The sequence below is a fragment of the Schistocerca cancellata genome, chromosome 6 (genome assembly GCF_023864275.1).
Source record: "Schistocerca cancellata isolate TAMUIC-IGC-003103 chromosome 6, iqSchCanc2.1, whole genome shotgun sequence".
NCBI classification, from domain to species: domain Eukaryota; kingdom Metazoa; phylum Arthropoda; class Insecta; order Orthoptera; family Acrididae; genus Schistocerca; species Schistocerca cancellata.
The window spans coordinates 187,093,905-187,111,642 of NC_064631.1; the positions used below are offsets into that span (position 1 = coordinate 187,093,905).

The window sequence follows — 17,738 nt, forward strand, 5'->3', positions numbered from 1 at the left end:
CACTCTATGATGCATTCCTAATGGTATTTCCAGTACTATTCGAAAGATGTTTCGTAGCTGGGAAATCAGGGATTATAACTCAAACGAATGGTCATCAAAGCATGTCTTTTAATCCTAGCCAGTGCAAGAGTTAATTGTTTTAACGTCCTAACATAAACGTTACAGCGTTAATCTCCGTCATCATTTGACTACATAAACTAGCCAATACCTGACCCTGTAGAAGATTTTTCTCACCGGGTGACAACTGCAAGACAAGTGAGAGAGCTCTAATTGGATCACAGAGTACGAATATCGGTAGACCACGTAATCAAACACGTGCAACAAGTTTTCTTATTTTTAATTTACGTCGACTACAAATTCAGGTGACTATGTCTCACCTTTCTATGGAATGAACAGTTCCTCCTTTCAAATGTTTTGATTTGCACGCAGAGGAGTAACAATGACTTTCCATGCATGTTACCTGTAAATAAATATGTAAGAAAAAGATAAACAGATGTATTAACAAAACAGAAGTATATTTTAAAAATAGAAAAACATTATCAAACTGAATCATATCAGCATTTCAGTTGATGTTGACATTATGATAATCAGTAGACTATGGTCGGTCCATAGATAATCATACACCACTAGATACTAAGGAACTGTAAGCTGCGTGATAGGACCAAATTAACAGCCTTCTGTTTTTGGTTTCAACACAAATATGCGAAACATTTTACTCAGGTTTTGGCAGTCACTTTTATAACAACCATTTGTGTAGCATTTACATTAATGCCCACAAAAGTAGTACAACACATTAGGCACTGGCAGTGCGGTAGAAGACCTTGGAGAGAAGGTGCAAGGGGCGTAGCACATTACGAAGTGATGGTATGATATGCCATCGTTGATGGGAAGGCGCAGTTGGTGGAGGCGCCTTCCGGTGTGGCTCTAGACTATATAAATGTTGAAGTGGAGGCACAGGTGGTGGAGGCGCCTTGCGAAGTGGCCGTAGACCAGATTGCTGTTTTAGTGGAGACACAGGTGGTGGAGGCGCCGTGCGAAGTGGCCATAAACCAGATTGCTGTATTAGTGGAGGCACAGGTGGTGGAGGCGCCTTGCGAAGTGGCCATAGACCAGATTGCTGTTTTAGTAGCACAGGTGGTGAAGGCGCTGTGCGAAGTGGTCGTAGACCAGACTGCTCTTTTAGTGGAGGCACAGGTGGTGGAGGCGCCTTGCGAAGTGGCCGTAGACCAGATTGCTGTTTTAGTGGAGGCACAGGTGGTGGAGGCGCCTTGCGAAGTGGCCGTAGACCAGATTGCTGTTTTAGTGGAGGCACAGGTGGTGGAGGCGCCGTGCGAAGTGGCCGTAGACCAGATTGCTGTTTTAGTGGAGGCACAGGTGGTGAGGGCGCCTTGCGATGTGGCCGTAGACCAGATTGCTGTTTTAGTGGAGGCACAGGTGGTGGAGGCGCTGTGCGAAGTGGCCATAGACCAGATTGCTGTTGGATTTGAGGTGCAGACACAGTAGGCTCCATGCAGTGTGGCCGCAGTAGCTGCACGGAAGGCTGATGCTGATGAAGTGACACCGGATATGGCTGTTCCACAGGTGGCACAACTGAGACAGTTGTGTTTGAGGTCGTACCTGCTGATGCTGTCACGGTGGACAGGCACACCAGCTGCAACAAAAAATCAAAATTAGATCACATCATCACAACTTACCATTCTCTAGACCAACACAAAATGTGTGGGTTCTTGTCTGTGAAGGTGATAGCTTGCACTCAGTGTACCAGCCCTTGTAATCTACATTCGTAAGCATACATCTCAAATATTCATTGCTGCTCTGCTGTTGAGGGAGCTGGGTATTAAATGAATCCTGTGTGTGATATTGTGTGTCTTGTGCAAGATATAGTTCTAACTGTGTCTCATTCCCATACGTTGTGTGCCAATAGTTGCCTACAGAAACAATGATACTTACCCCATGTAGACAGTTTCATCTATTCTTTTCCTTGACACTGGTGTACAATCCAGCCGATTATTATCCTCTCTCAACAGGAGTGTTTTGTTGTTAAGACATAGGTTACCGTATTTTGGACAGAATACCATACAAGACTCAGCCTTAAATATTTCGCCATTTGTACGATGTTCACATCCAGAAAACCTTGAATTTAGAATAACTTTGACTATACTTTTTTGGACACCGGTACACTACAAGAGTTTCTGAAAAGCCATAGATATTTGTGACATGAAATATATGAATACGTACGTAAAGGTGATGTTCTCCGTCTGGGTGTGTGTGTGTGTGTGTGTGTGTGTGTGTGATTTTATGTGTGTTTATACTTGTTATTGTTGTTGTGGTCTTCAGTCTTGAGACTGGTTTGATGCAGCTCTCCATGCTACTCTATCCTGTGCAAGCTTCTTCACCTCCCAGTACGTACTGCAGCCTACATCCTTCTGAATCTTGTTAGTGCATTCATCTCTTGGTCTCCTTCTACAATTTTTACCCTCCACGCTGCCCTCCAATACTAAATTGGTGATCCCTTGATGCCTCATAACATCTCCTACCAACCGACCCCTACATCTAGTCAAGTTGTGCCACAAACTCCTCTTCTTCCCAATCCTATTCAATACCTCCTCATTAGTTATGTGATCTACCCATCTAATCTTCAATATTCTTCTGTAGCACCACATTTTGAAAGCTTCTATTCTCTTCTTGTCCAGACTATTTATCGTCCATGTTTCACTTCCATACATGGCTACACTCCATACAAATACTTTCAAAACGACTTCCTGACACTTAAATCTATACTCGATGTTAACAAATTTCTCTTCTTCAGAAACACTTTCCTTGCCATTGCCAGTCTACACTTTATATCCTCTCTACTTCGACCATAATCAGTTATTTTGCTCCCCAAATAGCAAAACTCCTTTACTACTTTAAGTGTCTCATTCCCTAATCTAATTCCCTCAGCGTCACCCGACTTAATTCGACTACATTCCATTATCCTCGTTTTGATTTTGTTGATGTTCATCTTATATCCTCCTTTCAAGACACTGTCCATTCCGTTCAACTGCTCTTCCAAGTCCTTTGCTGTCTCTGACAGAATTACAATGTCATCGGCTAACCTCAAAAGTTTTTATTTCTTCTGCATGGATTTTAATTCCTACTCCAAATTTTTCTTTCGTTTTCTTTACTGCTTGCTCAATATACAGATTGAATAACATCGGGGAGAAGCTACAACCCTGTCTCACTCCCTTCCCAACCACTGCTTCCCTTTCATGTCCCTCGACTCTTCTAACTGTCATCTGGTTTCTGTAAAAATTGTAAATAGCCTTTCGCTAACTGTATTTTACCCCTGCCACCTTCAGAATTTGAAAGAGAGTATTCCAGTCAACATTGTCAAAAGCTTTCTCTAAGTCTACAAATGCTAGATACGTAGGTTTGCCGGGTACGATGCTGACGTGAGGTCTGGAACATGACAAGGAATTAGAATTCAGAAAGCGGACGTAAATAGTTTGATACTTAACTTTATTAATGATGAACGTCGCTATTGACGGCACATGATTCGCAATATCAATATCAATAGTAACTGAATATGGCGCCTTCCTAGGTCGTAGCAATTGAGGTAGCTGAAGGCTATGCTAAACTATGTGGTGTCTGGCGGTGACGCCACAGCTTCTAAGATAAGTCGTAGGATCACTATTGCCTCACGTGTTCCCATATTTCTACGGAATCCAAACTGATCTTCCCTGAGGTCGGCTTCTACCAGTTTTTTCATTCGTCTGTAAAGAAATCGCGTTAGTGTTTTCCAACCGTGACTTATTAAACTGATAGTTCCGTAATTTTCACATCTGTCAGAGCCTGATTTCTTTGGGATTGGAATTATTATATTCTTCTTGAAGTCTGGGGGTATTTCGCATGTCTCAGACATTTTTCTCACCAGATGGTAGAGTTTTATCAGGACTGGCTCTCCCAAGGCTGTCAGTAGTTCTAATGGAATGTTGTCTACTCCCGGGGCCTTGTTTCGACTCAGGTCTTTCAGGGCTGTATCAAACGCTTCACGCAGTATCATATCTCCCATTTCATCTTCATCTACATCCTCTTCCCTTTCTATAACATTGACCTCAAGTACATCGCCCTTGTATAGTCCCTCTATATACTCCTTCCACCTTTCTGCTTTCCCTTCTGTGCTTAGAACTGGGTTTCCATCTGAGCTCTTGACATTCATACAAGTGGTTCTCTTTTCTCCAAAGGTCTCTTTAATTTTCCTGTAGGCAGTATCTATCTTACCCCTAGTGAGATCTTTATCTTCTAGCCATCCCTGCTTAGCCATTTTGCACTTCCTGTCGGTCTCATATTTGAGACGTTTGCATTCCTTTTTGCCTCCTTCATTTACTGTATTTTTATATTTTCTCCTTTCATCAATTAAATTCAACATTTCTTCTGTCACCCAAGGATTTCTACTAACCTTCGTCTTTTTACCTACTTGATCCTCTGCTGCCTTTACTACTTCATCCCTCAAAGCTACCCATTCTACTTCTCCTGTGTTTCTTTCCCCCATTCTTGTCAATTGTTCCCTTCTGCTCTTCCTGAAACTCTGTGCAACCTCTGGTTTAGTCAGATTATCCAGGTCCCATCTCCCTAAATTCCCATCTTTCTGCAGTTTCTTCAGTTTTAATCTACAGTTCATAACCAATAGATTGTCGAGAGACCACATCTGCTCCTGGAAATGTCTTAAATTTAGAACCTGGTTCCTGAATCTCTGTCTTAGTATTATATAATCTATCTGAAACCTGTCAGTACTTCCAGGATTCTTCCATGTATACAACCTTCTTTTATTATTCTTGAACCAAGTGTTAGCTACGATTAAGTTGAGCTCTGTGCACACTTCTACCAGGCGGCTTCCTGTTTCATTTCTTACCCCCAATCCATATTCACCTACTACGTTTCCTTCTCTTCCTTTTCCTACTATCGAATTCCAGTCACCCATGACTGTTAAATTTTCGTCTCCCTTCACTATCTGCATAATTTCTTTTATCTACTCATACATTTCTTCAATTTCTTCGTCATATGCAGAGCTCGTTGGCATATAGACTTGTACTACTGTCGTAGGCGTGGGCTTCGTGTCTATCTAGGCCACAATAATGCGTTCACTATGTTGTTTGTAGTAGCTTAGCCCCACTCCTATTTTTTATTCATTATCAAACCTACTCCTGCATTACCCCTATTTGATTTTGTATTTATAACCCTGTGTTCACCTGCTCAATAGTCTTGTTCCTCCTGCCACCGAACTTCACTAATTCCCAATATATCTAACGTTAATCTATCTATTTTCCTTTGTAAATTTTCTAACCTACCTGCCCGATTAAGGGATCTGACATTCCACGCTCCGATCCGTAGAACGCCAGTTTTCTTTCTCCTCATAACGACGTTCTCTTGAGTAGTCCCCGCCCGGAGATCCGAATGGGGGACTATTTTACCTCCGGAATATTTTACCCAAGAGGACGCCATCATCATTTATCCATACAGTAAAGCTGCATGCCCTCGGGAAAAATTACGGCCGTAGTTTCTCCTTGCTTTCAGGCGTTCGCAGTACCAGTACAGCATGGCCGTTTTGGTTAGTGTTACAAGGCCAAATCAGTCAATCATCCAGACGGTTGCCCCTGCAACTACTGAATAGGCTGCTGCCCCTCTTCAGGAACCATACGTTTTTCTGGCCTCTCAACAGATACCCCTCCGTTGTGGTTGCACCTACGGTACGGCTATCTGTATCGCTGAGGCACGCAAGCCTCCCCACCAACGGCAAGGTCTATCGTTCATGGGGTGGGGGGGAGGGGGGGTGTTGGTACTTATGGGTGCTGAACGCTGAGGTTATTGGTGCCCTTAGACGCATTATAGGAAATGAATCTGCACAAAATTAGTAAAATGCGGTCATACACGCAAAGGCAGTGGGAAAAGACTAAATATGTTATACAAAGACCGAAACATACGTAAAACAAGAAAGGAGCTAAAAGCACGCCACAGGAAATTGTTAGTGTCCGGCCACTAACATAAAACATGGGTGAGCCAGTCACTCTGAAAACGAATTAAATTCTACCCTATAATCTTGGTAAAAACATAAAACTCTAATCACATTTGTTTCATTATTACGTAAAAGAGATTGAAGAAGAGTCAGCACACAGGCCACGCTCCACTGGTCAGAAAATAAAACGCAGTCCGTTAAAACGTGGTGCACAAATCTGTATAACACAAGCACTGCACGGTGGAGGGTCCTGTCGCTGGAGCAAGAAGTTATGCGTCAAAGGGCTGTGGCCTATGCAAAGAGGAGTGAGGAGAAACTCGTTCCGTTTATGTGGCTGGAAGGAAGTACACCACAACTGTATTGTGGGCTTTACTAAACACAGCTTATTGGCGGTCGTTTCCAACCAGTCGTCCTCTCTCCGACGCAAGATCTCTTGAGCTCAACAGGGAGGTGGTAGCATGCAGGGGGATGGCACACTGAAATACAAAAATACCTCCCCCCCCCAGGGGGCCCGCCCCCCTTTTTGGGGGGGTTCATGTTTGTCTCCTATGGGGACCCAGCCTTTGTAGCATTTCTTCCCTTCCGAGCTGCATGTCTATCCTCTTGCTATTCTTTTTCCCATCCCTTGGGGGCATGTCTGGGATGTTATTGGTAAGGTTCTGCATTGCCTGTTGGTGACATAAGAGAAGTCCCACCTTGATTTTTCGCTCCATTTTCCTTTCTTTGTTTTCCTTCTCCTCTCGTTCCTCCACTTCAGCGTTTGTGGTTCCTCTTTCTCTTTTTCCCCCCTGTGCGCTCCTCAAGGCTTGCCCACGCGTCTGAGGCATAACAGGTGTCTGGGTAACACGTAATTGCCAGCCCCAGATTGACAGGTAGCGTTTGCACATGGCCCCTGGTACAGGACAGGCCCAGGGAGGGGTGATTGCCTGAGCTGTAACCTTCGAAAATTTCTGATCTGCCCCTCAGTCAGATGTTCAAGAGGTGTGACCTGAGGTGTGAACAATCACCTAAGGTGGGTGCGCCCCCTTGTGAACGGAGCCCTCAGTTTTTAAGGAGCCCGCAATGAGCCAATCATCATCCCAGTCATCGTCTATGAAACGTAAATGTAATGAGGCTGATGATTCAAAGTCCCTTCCCGTAGCACCACGGTTCCTCATGGCATCACATACTGAAAATGGTCAGTCCTTCACCATGGTAAATCTGTTCATTATTCAAAAGGTGAGGATGCAATTGCCGGACCTGTGAAATCCTGCTCTCGTTTACGGAATGGCACTTCGCTTTTGGAACTACTTCTGATTCTCTAGCACAACAATTCCTTGCTGCCTCGCTTCTCCATGGTCACCCTGTTCGTGTTGAGGCCCATAGAACTTCAAATTTTTCCCACGTTGTAATTTATACCCGGCTGCTCGACGGTCTAACTTAGGCCATAATCCAATCTTACCTCTCTGATAAGGGTATCATTGCCATCCATCATGTAATGAAAAAGGTAGATTCCTCCTTAGTGCCCACCCGCACTCTTTTCCTCACCTTTGATAGAGTCGCGCTGCCGTCCAAGATCAAAGCAGACTATGAAATTATCACAGTCTGGCCACACATTTCGAACGTGATGTGCTGCTACCAGTTTCATCGTTTTAACTACACTAGATAATCTGGTCGACACCCAGGTAAATGTGTAACCTTTGTAGGGATGCACACGAGGGCGGTTTTTTTGCCTCTTTCTCCCCACTGTATCAGCTTCAATGGCGGCTATGCTTCCTTGTTCCATGTATCTTCATGAGTGGGCTGTACAAGATATCTGGGTAACAATAAAAGTGCCTCACACAGTCGGTCGCAAGTTACTGGCTAGTCGGTCGCAAACCCTGCCGTCTCCTGTCCGGCGCCTATAATTCCGTTCTTGTTACGCCTCGCTCAATGAAGGACATGGCCATGCAGACATGCGACCTCGAATTTAGCTCTGAGGTTATGAAATCGCCCAGTGTCAAGGTACAATCGCCATCTCCAAGGTAGCATCGCCATCTCCAGGTCCAGCTGTGCAACAAACCGTCAAACTCCCGCCTGAAGGGGCGAAGCCAGCAGCTACACAACCGGTATGGCGGAAAGGGCAGAAAGAGTACTCCCGTATAGACTTCCTCTGTCCCTCCAGCCAAACAAAACCCGAGTCTTCCTCTAACCCGAAAGGCTCGAAGAAATCCACCAAAGGCAAACAGTCTTGTCCTTCGCCATTTCGAAGATCGTCTTCGAGGGTGTCGCCGCATAGTACCTTAGCCTGGCCGGCCTCTATATCGCTGGTGTACGCCACTAACATTTTTTTATTTTTATTTTATTTTATTATTATTATTATTTTTTTTTTCATTGGACTCCATGGACCGACCGCACAAGCAAGCCAGCGCTTCAGTGGAAGCCATGGAGCACGATCCTCCTGCTTTTGCACCCTATATTAGTGACTCTACACTGGCCGTCACTCGGCAACCGGCGAGTTGACACCCCTATATCTCTTCCTCATCATGACTGTCCTCCAATGGAATGTTCTCAGATTTTGGTCCCACAAAGACGATTTACGGCTGCTTTTAGCATCACATCATCCCGTTGTACACTGCCTTCAGGAAACGAAATTGCGCCCTCACGACCACTTTGAGCCTTCACATTACTTACCGACTTGTTTTCACCTTCCCCCTGAGGTCGGCATTCCATCTCACGGGGGTGTCGTGCTGCTAGTATTGGATGACATTCATAGTCAACCCATCGCCCTGACTACCCATCTTCAAGTTGTTGCAGTTTGCTTTTTCGTTCACCATCTGACTTTTTCCCTCTGTGCCATTTATGTTCCTCCATGATTCGATGTCACCAGGGCAGACTTCCTACAGCATATTGGGCAGCTGCCTCCACATCTTTGCTACTCTGTGATTTTAGTGCACATCATCCCCTTTGGCGTTCCCCCGGGACCTGTTGGAGAGGTGCCCTCTTGGCTGACCTTCTTAACCATCTTAGCCTCTTCTGCATTAACACTGGAGCACCCACTTTCCTCTCCGACTCCTCGCACATCTATTCCAATTAGGACCTATGCTTTTGCATTGTCCAGTTGCCCATCGTCATGGATGTGTGTGATGTCCATAGGTTAGTTAGGTTTAGGTAGTTCTAAGTCCTAGGGGACTGATGACCTCAGTATGGGCATACACTTGCATGGGGTAGGAGTCAGCGACGGATAATACACAGGAAATGGTCGCTCAAGTAGATGTCAGAAAAAACGGACCACTCAAGATGTGCTTTTAGCTCCTTCCTTGTTTTACGTATGTTTTGGTCTTTGTATAACATATTTAGTCTTTTCCCACTGCCTTTGCGTGTATGACGGCATTTTACTAATTTTGTGCAGATTCATTTCCTATAATGCGTGTAAGGGCACCAATAACCTCAGCGTTCAGCACCCATAAGTACCAACACCCCACCCGCCCTCCCCCTCGCCATGAACGATATACCTTGCCCTTGCCGTTGGTGGGGAGGCTTGCGTGCCTCAGCGATACAGATAGCCGCACCCTAGGTGCAACCACAATGGAGGGATATCTGTTGAGAGGCCAGACAAACGTATGGTTCCTGAAGAGGGGCAGCAGCCTATTCAGTAGTTGCAAGGGCAACCGTCTGGATGATTGACTGATTTGGCCTTGTAACACTAACCAAAACGGCCATGCTGTGCTGGTACTGCGAACGGCTGAGAGCAAGGAGAAACTACGGCCGTAACTTTTCCCGAGGGCATGCAGCTTTACTGTATGGATAAATGATGATGCCATCCTCTTGGGTAAAATATTCCGGAGGTAAAATAGTCCCCCATTCGGATCTCCGGGCGGGCACTACTCAAGAGAACGTCGTTACGAGGAGAAAGAAAACTGGCGTTCTATGAATCGGAGCGTGGAATGTCAGATCCCTTAATCGGGCTGGTAGGTTAGAAAATTTAAAACGGAAAATAGATAGCTTAACGTTAGATATATTGGGAATTAGTGAAGTTCGGTGGCAGGAGGAACAAGACTATAGAGCAGGTGAATACAGGGTTATAAATACAAAATCAAATAGGGGTAATGCAGGAGTACGTTTAATAATGAATAAAAAAATAGGAGTTCGGGAAAGCTACTACAAACAACATAGTGAACGCACTATTGTGGCCTAGATAGACACGAAGCCCACGCCTACGACAGTAGTACAAGTCTATATGCCAACGAGCTCTGCATATGACGAAGAAATTGAAGAAATGTATGATGAGATAAAAGAAATTATGCAGCTAGTGAAGGGGGACGAAAATTTAACAGTCATGGGTGACTGGAATTCGATAGTAGGAAAAGGAAGAGAAGGAAACGTAGTAGGTGAATATGGATTGGGGATAAGAAAGTGTGCACAGAGCACAACTTAATCATAGCTAACACTTGGTTCAAGAAACAGAAAACAAGGTTGTATACATGGAAGAATCCTGGAGATACTGACAGGTTTCAGATAGATTATACACTCCTGGAAATTGAAATAAGAACACCGTGAATTCATTGTCCTAGGAAGGGGAAACTTTATTGACACATTCCTGGGGTCAGATACATCACATGATCACACTGACAGAACCACAGGCACATAGACACAGGCAACAGAGCATGCACAATGTCGGCACTAGTACAGTGTATATCCACCTTTCGCAGCAATGCAGGCTGCTATTCTCCCATGGAGACGATCGTAGAGATGCTGGATGTAGTCCTGTGGAACGGCTTGCCATGCCATTTCCACCTGGCGCCTCAGTTGGACCAGCGTTCGTGCTGGACGTGCAGACCGCGTGAGACGACGCTTCATCCAGTCCCAAACATGCTCAGTGGGGGACAGATCCGGAGATCTTGCTGGCCAGGGTAGTTGACTTACACCTTCTAGAGCACGTTGGGTGGCACGGGATACATGCGGACGTGCATTGTCCTGTTGGAACAGCAAGTTCCCTTGCCGGTCTAGGAATGGTAGAACGATGGGTTCGATGACGGTTTGGATGTACCGTGCACTATTCTGTGTCCCCTCGACGATCACCAGTGGCGTAGGGCCAGTGTTGGAGATCGCTCCCCACACCATGATGCCGGGTGTTGGCCCTGTGTGCCTCGGTCGTATGCAGTCCTGATTGTGGCGCTCACCTGCACGGCGCCAAACACGCATACGACCATCATTGGCACCAAGGCAGAAGCGACTCTCATCGCTGAAGACGACACGTCTCCATTCGTCCCTCAATTCACGCCTGTCGCGACACCACTGGAGGCGGGCTGCACGATGTTGGGGCGTGAGCGGAAGACGGCCTAACGGTGTGCGGGACCGTAGCCCAGCTTCATGGAGACGGTTACGAATGGTCCTCGCCGATACCCCAGGAGCAACAGTGTCCCTAATTTGCTGGGAAGTGGCGGTGCGGTCCCCTACGGCACTGCGTAGAATCCTACGGTCTTGGCGTGCATCCGTGCGTCGCTGCGGTCCGGTCCCAGGTCGACGGGCACGTGCACCTTCCGCCGACCACTGGCGACAACATCGATGTACTGTGGAGACCTCACGCCCCACGTGTTGAGCAATTCGGCGGTACGTTCACCCGGCCTCCCGCATGCCCACTATACGCCCTCGCTCAAAGTCCGTCAACTGCACATACGGTTCACGTCCACGCTGTCGCGGCATGCTACCAGTGTTAAAGACTGCGATGGAGCTCCGTATGCCACGGCAAACTGGCTGACACTGACGGCGGCGGTGCACAAATGCTGCGCAGCTAGCGCCATTCGACGGCCAACACCGCGGTTCCTGGTGTGTCCGCTGTGCCGTGCGTGTGATCATTGCTTGTACAGCCCTCTCGCAGTGTCCGGAGCAAGTATGGTGGGTCTGACACACCGGTGTCAATGTGTTCTTTTTTCCTTTTCCAGGAGTGTATAATACTAAGACAGAGATTCAGGAATCAGGTTCTAAATTTAAGACATTTCCAGGAGCAGATGTGGTCTCTCGACAATCTATTGGTTATGAACTGTAGATTAAAACTGAAGAAACTGCAGAAAGGTGGGAATTTAGGGAGATGGGACCTGGATAATCTGACTAAACCAGAGGTTGCACAGAGTTTCAGGGAGAGCAGAAGCGAACAATTGACAAGAATGGGGGAAAGAAATACAGGTGAAGTAGAATGGGTAGCTTTGAGGAATGAAGTAGTAAAGGCAGCAGAGGATCAAGTAGGTAAAAAGTCGAGGGCTAGTAGAAATCCTTGGGTGACAGAAGAAATGTTGAATTTAATTGATGAAAGGAGAAAATATAAAAATACATTAAATGAAGGAGGCAAAAAGGAATACAAACATCTCAAAAATGAGATCGACAGGAAGTGCAAAATGATTAAGCAGGGATGGCTAGAAGATAAATGTAATGATGTAGAGGCTTATCTCACTAGGGGTAAGATAGATACTGGCTACAGGGAAATTAAAGAGACCTTTGGAGAAAAGAGAACCACTTGTATGAATGTCAAGAGCTCAGATGGAAACCCAGTTCTAAGCACAGAAGGGAAAGCAGAAAGGTGGAAGGAGTATATAGAGGGGCTATACAAGGGCGATGTACTTGAGTTCAATGTTATAGAAGGGGAAGAGGATGTAGATGAAGATGAAATGGGAGATATGATACTGCGTGAAGCGTTTGATAGAGCCCTGAAAGACCTGAGTCGAAACAAGGCCCCGGGAGTAGACAACATTCCATTAGAACTACTGACAGCCTTGGGAGAGCCAGTCTTGACAAAACTCTACCATCTGGTGAGCAAAATGTATGAGACAGGCGAAATACCCCCAGACTTGAAGAAGAACTGTATGGTGTGCAGGTGAAGTCGGAGTTGCGAGAAACTTACATGCCTGACACACCAGGAGGAGTACCGCCGGATGGTAAGTGGAAGTTCCCCAGCCTCAGCACAGTGGCTGGGTATGGGACTGTCCTAGAAGCCTGTGGTCAGCCAGAGCCCCTCATGATGGACAGCGTCACTGATCAACTAGGGAGGCCGCGCCGATCTGTGCACCTGCACTTGTACTCCAGATGTGAATGCACGAAAGCCCCATAAAACTGAAGGAACTGCGCCCTTGCCGCTCCCAAGAACCTGCAGCTCAGGCATTTTAAGATATTCTGTGAATTCAGGGTTCTGGACTTCAGCTCTGCCAGGTGTGACAACCACAACAATCCGGAGTAAAAAATGAGGCCCAAACCTGTCTTCGCAGCCCGCTCCTCTATCCTCCGCAGTGTAAGTTGCAAGTGACGTTTTGCTATTGCAACATTGGCGGAGGAACAGAAAGCAGCCGATTACTGTAGACATGATGCTGTTTATGGCTATGACAAAGAGGGTAACAAATCACTGCCATGAGGGAAACCATTCTCCTGCTGAAAACGATCTGACAGCGAGCCCCCAACTCGGATCCTAAAATAGCGCTGAAACTGGAAAGACCGGATGAAGATGGGGAGCTTCCCGCAAAAGCTACATTGATGCGGTTGAGCGAGAATACAATGCCACCAAGTAGTACCATACACCACACTGATATCGAAGAATATTCCAATTCAGTGATGTCTACATAGGAAAGCCTGCTGAATAGCCACCTCTAGCAGGGTCAGGTGCTCGACAGTGGACCGAAATCTTCGGAATCCACACTAAGAGTGTGGCTTGGTCACTAACAGCCAAACCATACGACGGTTAACGATTCGCTCCAGGGTCTTTCCTACACAGCTCGTTAAAGTGACAGACCGATAACTAGTGGGACATGTGTGCTCCTCTCCTGGTTTGAATAGAGCTACCAAAGTTTCCTCTCTCCACGAACTGGAGAAGTTACTCATCTGCCATATAAGATTAAAACATTCAAGGAAGACTTCTTTCGACGCTGCTGGCATATGTGCAGGCATGCAGTACAGGATCTGGTTGTGTTCGGGTGTAGTCACACGAGTCTCAGACAGCATTGATTACAGCTCCTAATGGAGAAAGGCTAGTTGTAAGTTTCGAAATTGTTTGAACCACTGTCCAATTTTATCCACTCTGCAATCGCACGGTAGCGATGAAACGCCGGATATTGGCGGCCATTTGCAGTAGTTTGTGCAAAGTCCTCCGCCATCGCGTGAGTGGTGTGTCCAGGCGCTCTTTGGAGACACTCTCATGTCAGCACTGTGACTATTTTTCAGCGACTGCAATTACCAGGAATCGACGTGATGTCTCCCCATACTTTTGTAGAACAAGTGGAACGGTGGATGGAGTCCAGAGACGCTTGCCATGATCTTTCCTTGTTCTCCTTAATCACACATCGGGCATTTGCTCTCGCGACTCGAAAGGCTATAAGGTTGTCTGCCATAGGGCGGCTTTTGTATATTACTGGACGGCACCCATCCGTCCACCAAGGCACAGATCGCCTCCGAAGATCACCTAATGGGTTTGAGACGGATAAGTCAGTGGCATGATGGATCACTTGTATGATATGGTCCTCCCATTCCTGAACGTTGTTGCAATGTTCGAACACAGCTATCTGGCTGAACACCACCCAGTTACCCCTGATGACCATCCATGTCGGTGGCTTCTCTCCATGTAGTGCTCCATCAAGTAGGTGTATGCGGAGTGGGAAATATAGTCACTGGAATGGAGGTCGTCAGTGACCTCCCACTGAACAGTCTGTGAGGGCTGGAGAACAGAAAGAAAGATCGATGGCTGAGGATGACCCAGTAGCAGTACAGTAGTGACTGTGAGTACCCGATTTTAGGAAGCACAGCCCGTGATATATCATGAGGCTCTCCGAAGCCCGACCCTGAGGACAAACAGAGGCCGAGCCCCACAAAACATGATGGGCACTGAAATCTCCCAGTAGGAGGAAGGGTCTAGGAATTTGTTCGACAAGATCTATGACAGTCTCAGAGTCGATCGCATCTTGTGCATGGAGATACAGTGAGCAAACTGTTGTTCTCCAAGCCCATGAATTTTGCCAACAACTGCTTGTAGGTCGGTAGCCAGGGAGGAGAGCACAAGAATGATGCATGTTACTGAGACAGCAGCACCCCCTCCCCCCCTCCCTTTGGCTCTGTCCCCACTTGCGTGATCCTTCCAGTGAAGATTAAAGCCACGTACCACAAGGGTGTCAGTGGCTTTAAAGTGTGTCTCTTGTAAACATAGGCGAGTTCCTCACCTAGCAGTTTCAGTTCCTCTGTAAGTGTCCTCGACCCATTAATTTTCCACTGTAATATGGAAACCATCTTCCAGTCTTCATCGGTGGTGGATGCTTGGCCTTTGATTTTTTTGCCCTGGGTAGGCTTTGAGGCCAATGCCGCGGCAGGGTAGTGGCACCGCTGGATGATGGACCAGACTGAACCTTTGAAGGAACCAGGAGCTTCAAAACATTAAGAACAACAGACTTGTCTGATGTTTTAGAAATGGGCTTTGAAGGAATTTCAGTGATGCAAGTGCACTGGGAAACGAAGGTCCTAGTACTGACACTAGCAACCTCAGTTTGGGTACCAACATCAGTCTGCGGAATTGGCTGTTTAAGAGCAGACGCAAAGGAGGTAACAAACTTTGGGGGCTGAATGGGCGTATAGATCGTTTTGGCCTCTCCATATGAAATATATTTAATTGTTTTTAATTCCTGAATCTACCTTTCTTCAAGTAAGAAACTGAAGTCCCTACTCTAGACAGGGTGATCGCCAGAGCAGTTTACACACTTTGGTAAAAGGTGAAACTTTCTCAAAATTCACCTCTTTTCGTTTAGTTATAAGAAACACGTTCTAGCAACAATGTGCGTTCTCTTACTCAGTACTGACAATCTGTGTAAATCTCGTTCGGAGGACTGGCTAAACAAGTTCTCTTTTTCAATTTGGTGTTGGTACCCATCAGCGTCCCACCCTTTACACTGGGGGTGGGAAGAGAAGATTCCGAAGGATCCATGGTTGTCTCACAAGCAGGTAGGGAACTAGGAGTCCATAGGTTGCCCACTTATGACTGTTTCACTTCAGCAGCCATGCATCTCATCAGCGCACAGCACACCTTGAGATTAAGGAGCTTTTTATAGAGGTTATTACCATACTCGCGATCCGAGCAGTGAACGTAGGATCCTTGTCCCTGTGACACACAACTTTCCACTGCCGCACCATACTGTGGTCGTTGAAGCATGCCCAGAGCATATGGTGACAGGACATGGGCGGTGCTTACCAGTCCCCAGCTCAGGAACTCAAGCGTCGCCAAGCCCTTAGTCAGCAAGTGAATGCTGAGCCTCTGATGGGAGGTGATGTACTATGAAAAGCACAAATTCAGTGGAATGGGCAGCAGGTGGAACTTATTCATCATCCCTTGTTATTGTTGATATCATTGTTCAGTCTGTTACTTGTACGTTATCTCACATAGGAAGTAATCCAGCTGTAATCGGTAAAACTAAATGCAGTGTATGAATCAATCAGTATGGAAGGAGGAAACTTCACGATTTGAGAGTATATGTGATATTATTTCAGTGATTACAAAATAGTGAAATCTACAAATAACTTTACAGTAGGAGCCGACTTACCACTATGAGCTTGCACAGCCTCTGCCCTGGAGCATGAACTGATGCGATTATGGAAAGTCTCAGAAAGCCGTTGCGTTCCTCCCTGATCCGTATCTGTTGTAAATGGTCTTTGATATCCTTTATACTGGCAGTGGAATAGAGTTGACGTCCGATGTGGTGCCACACATGTTCTATCTTAACGGCCATGGCACTACCGTAACATGACACAGACAGTTCCTAAAGACACTTTCCATGAGTGGGCAAGAATTGTGCTGTGGAAAAATGGCACCATGATACTGTCACAACAGAGGTAACTATGACGAGACGTAATGTCCACAGCTGTGCCATCTGATTTCCCTCTGCCACTACCAGACATTACCTGAAGTCATACCCTATGGCTTCCCACACAATGAATCTAGCAGTCAAACCGCTGTGCCTCTCCAACACATTGTGGAGGCTGGCCGGCTGGCCTCGCCTGTTCATCCTGTCAGTGGGCAGGTGGCCGCTCCTTCAGCAGGGTCCGAGCAGGCACACGGGGGCAAAGGCTTGCTGGTTCTTGGGAGCTCCAACGTTAGGCGGGTGATGAATCCCCTTAGGGAAATAGCGTACAGGGCTGGAAAGAATTCCAACGTTCGCTCGGTTTGTCTGCCGGGGGGCCTCATCCAAGATGTGGAGGCGACCTTGCCTGCGGCTGTCGAGCGTACGGCGTGCAGTCGTCTGCAAGTAGTTGCTCACGTCGGCACCAATGATGCCTGTCGCTTGGGTTCTGAGGCGATCCTCAGTTCGTACGGGCGGCTGGCGGATTTGGTGAAGACCGCTGGCCTCGCACGTGGGGTGCAAGCAGAGCTCTCTATTTGCAGCATCGTTCCCAGAGTGGATCGGGGTCCTTTGGTTTGGAGCCGAGTGGAGGGTCTCAACCAGAGGCTTCGTCGACTCTGTGACGGTCTTGACCGCAGATTTCTAGACTTGCGCTATTGGGTGGGAAATTGTAGGACGCCCCTAGATAGATCAGGGGTGCACTACACAAAGGAAGCGGCTACTCGGGTAGCAGAGTACTTGTGGTGAGTACATGGTGCTTTTTTAGGCTAGGCAGTAGTGCGAGGTGTCCTGATGAACACTCACCAGTCGACGTGCAGGCAGGGAAATCTGGACGCGCTCAGTGTAAAGACACTTCAGCTATCAAGATATTAGCAGTAAATTTACAGAGTGTTCGGAATAAAGTTCCTGAATTTACTGCCCTCCCG

General features: G+C 46.7%; 1 protein-coding gene across 1 annotated transcript in view; it reads right to left on the minus strand.

Annotated features, from left to right (window-relative positions):
* Positions 1-793: 793 nt before the first annotated feature.
* LOC126088238 (uncharacterized) overlaps positions 794-17,738 on the minus strand; it is an 80,496-nt gene continuing 63,551 nt past the window's right edge. Inside the window, exon 2 of the mRNA XM_049906367.1 lies at positions 794-1,651. Coding sequence (XP_049762324.1) covers positions 794-1,651 — 858 coding nt within the window. The remainder of the gene's footprint in view (positions 1,652-17,738) is intronic.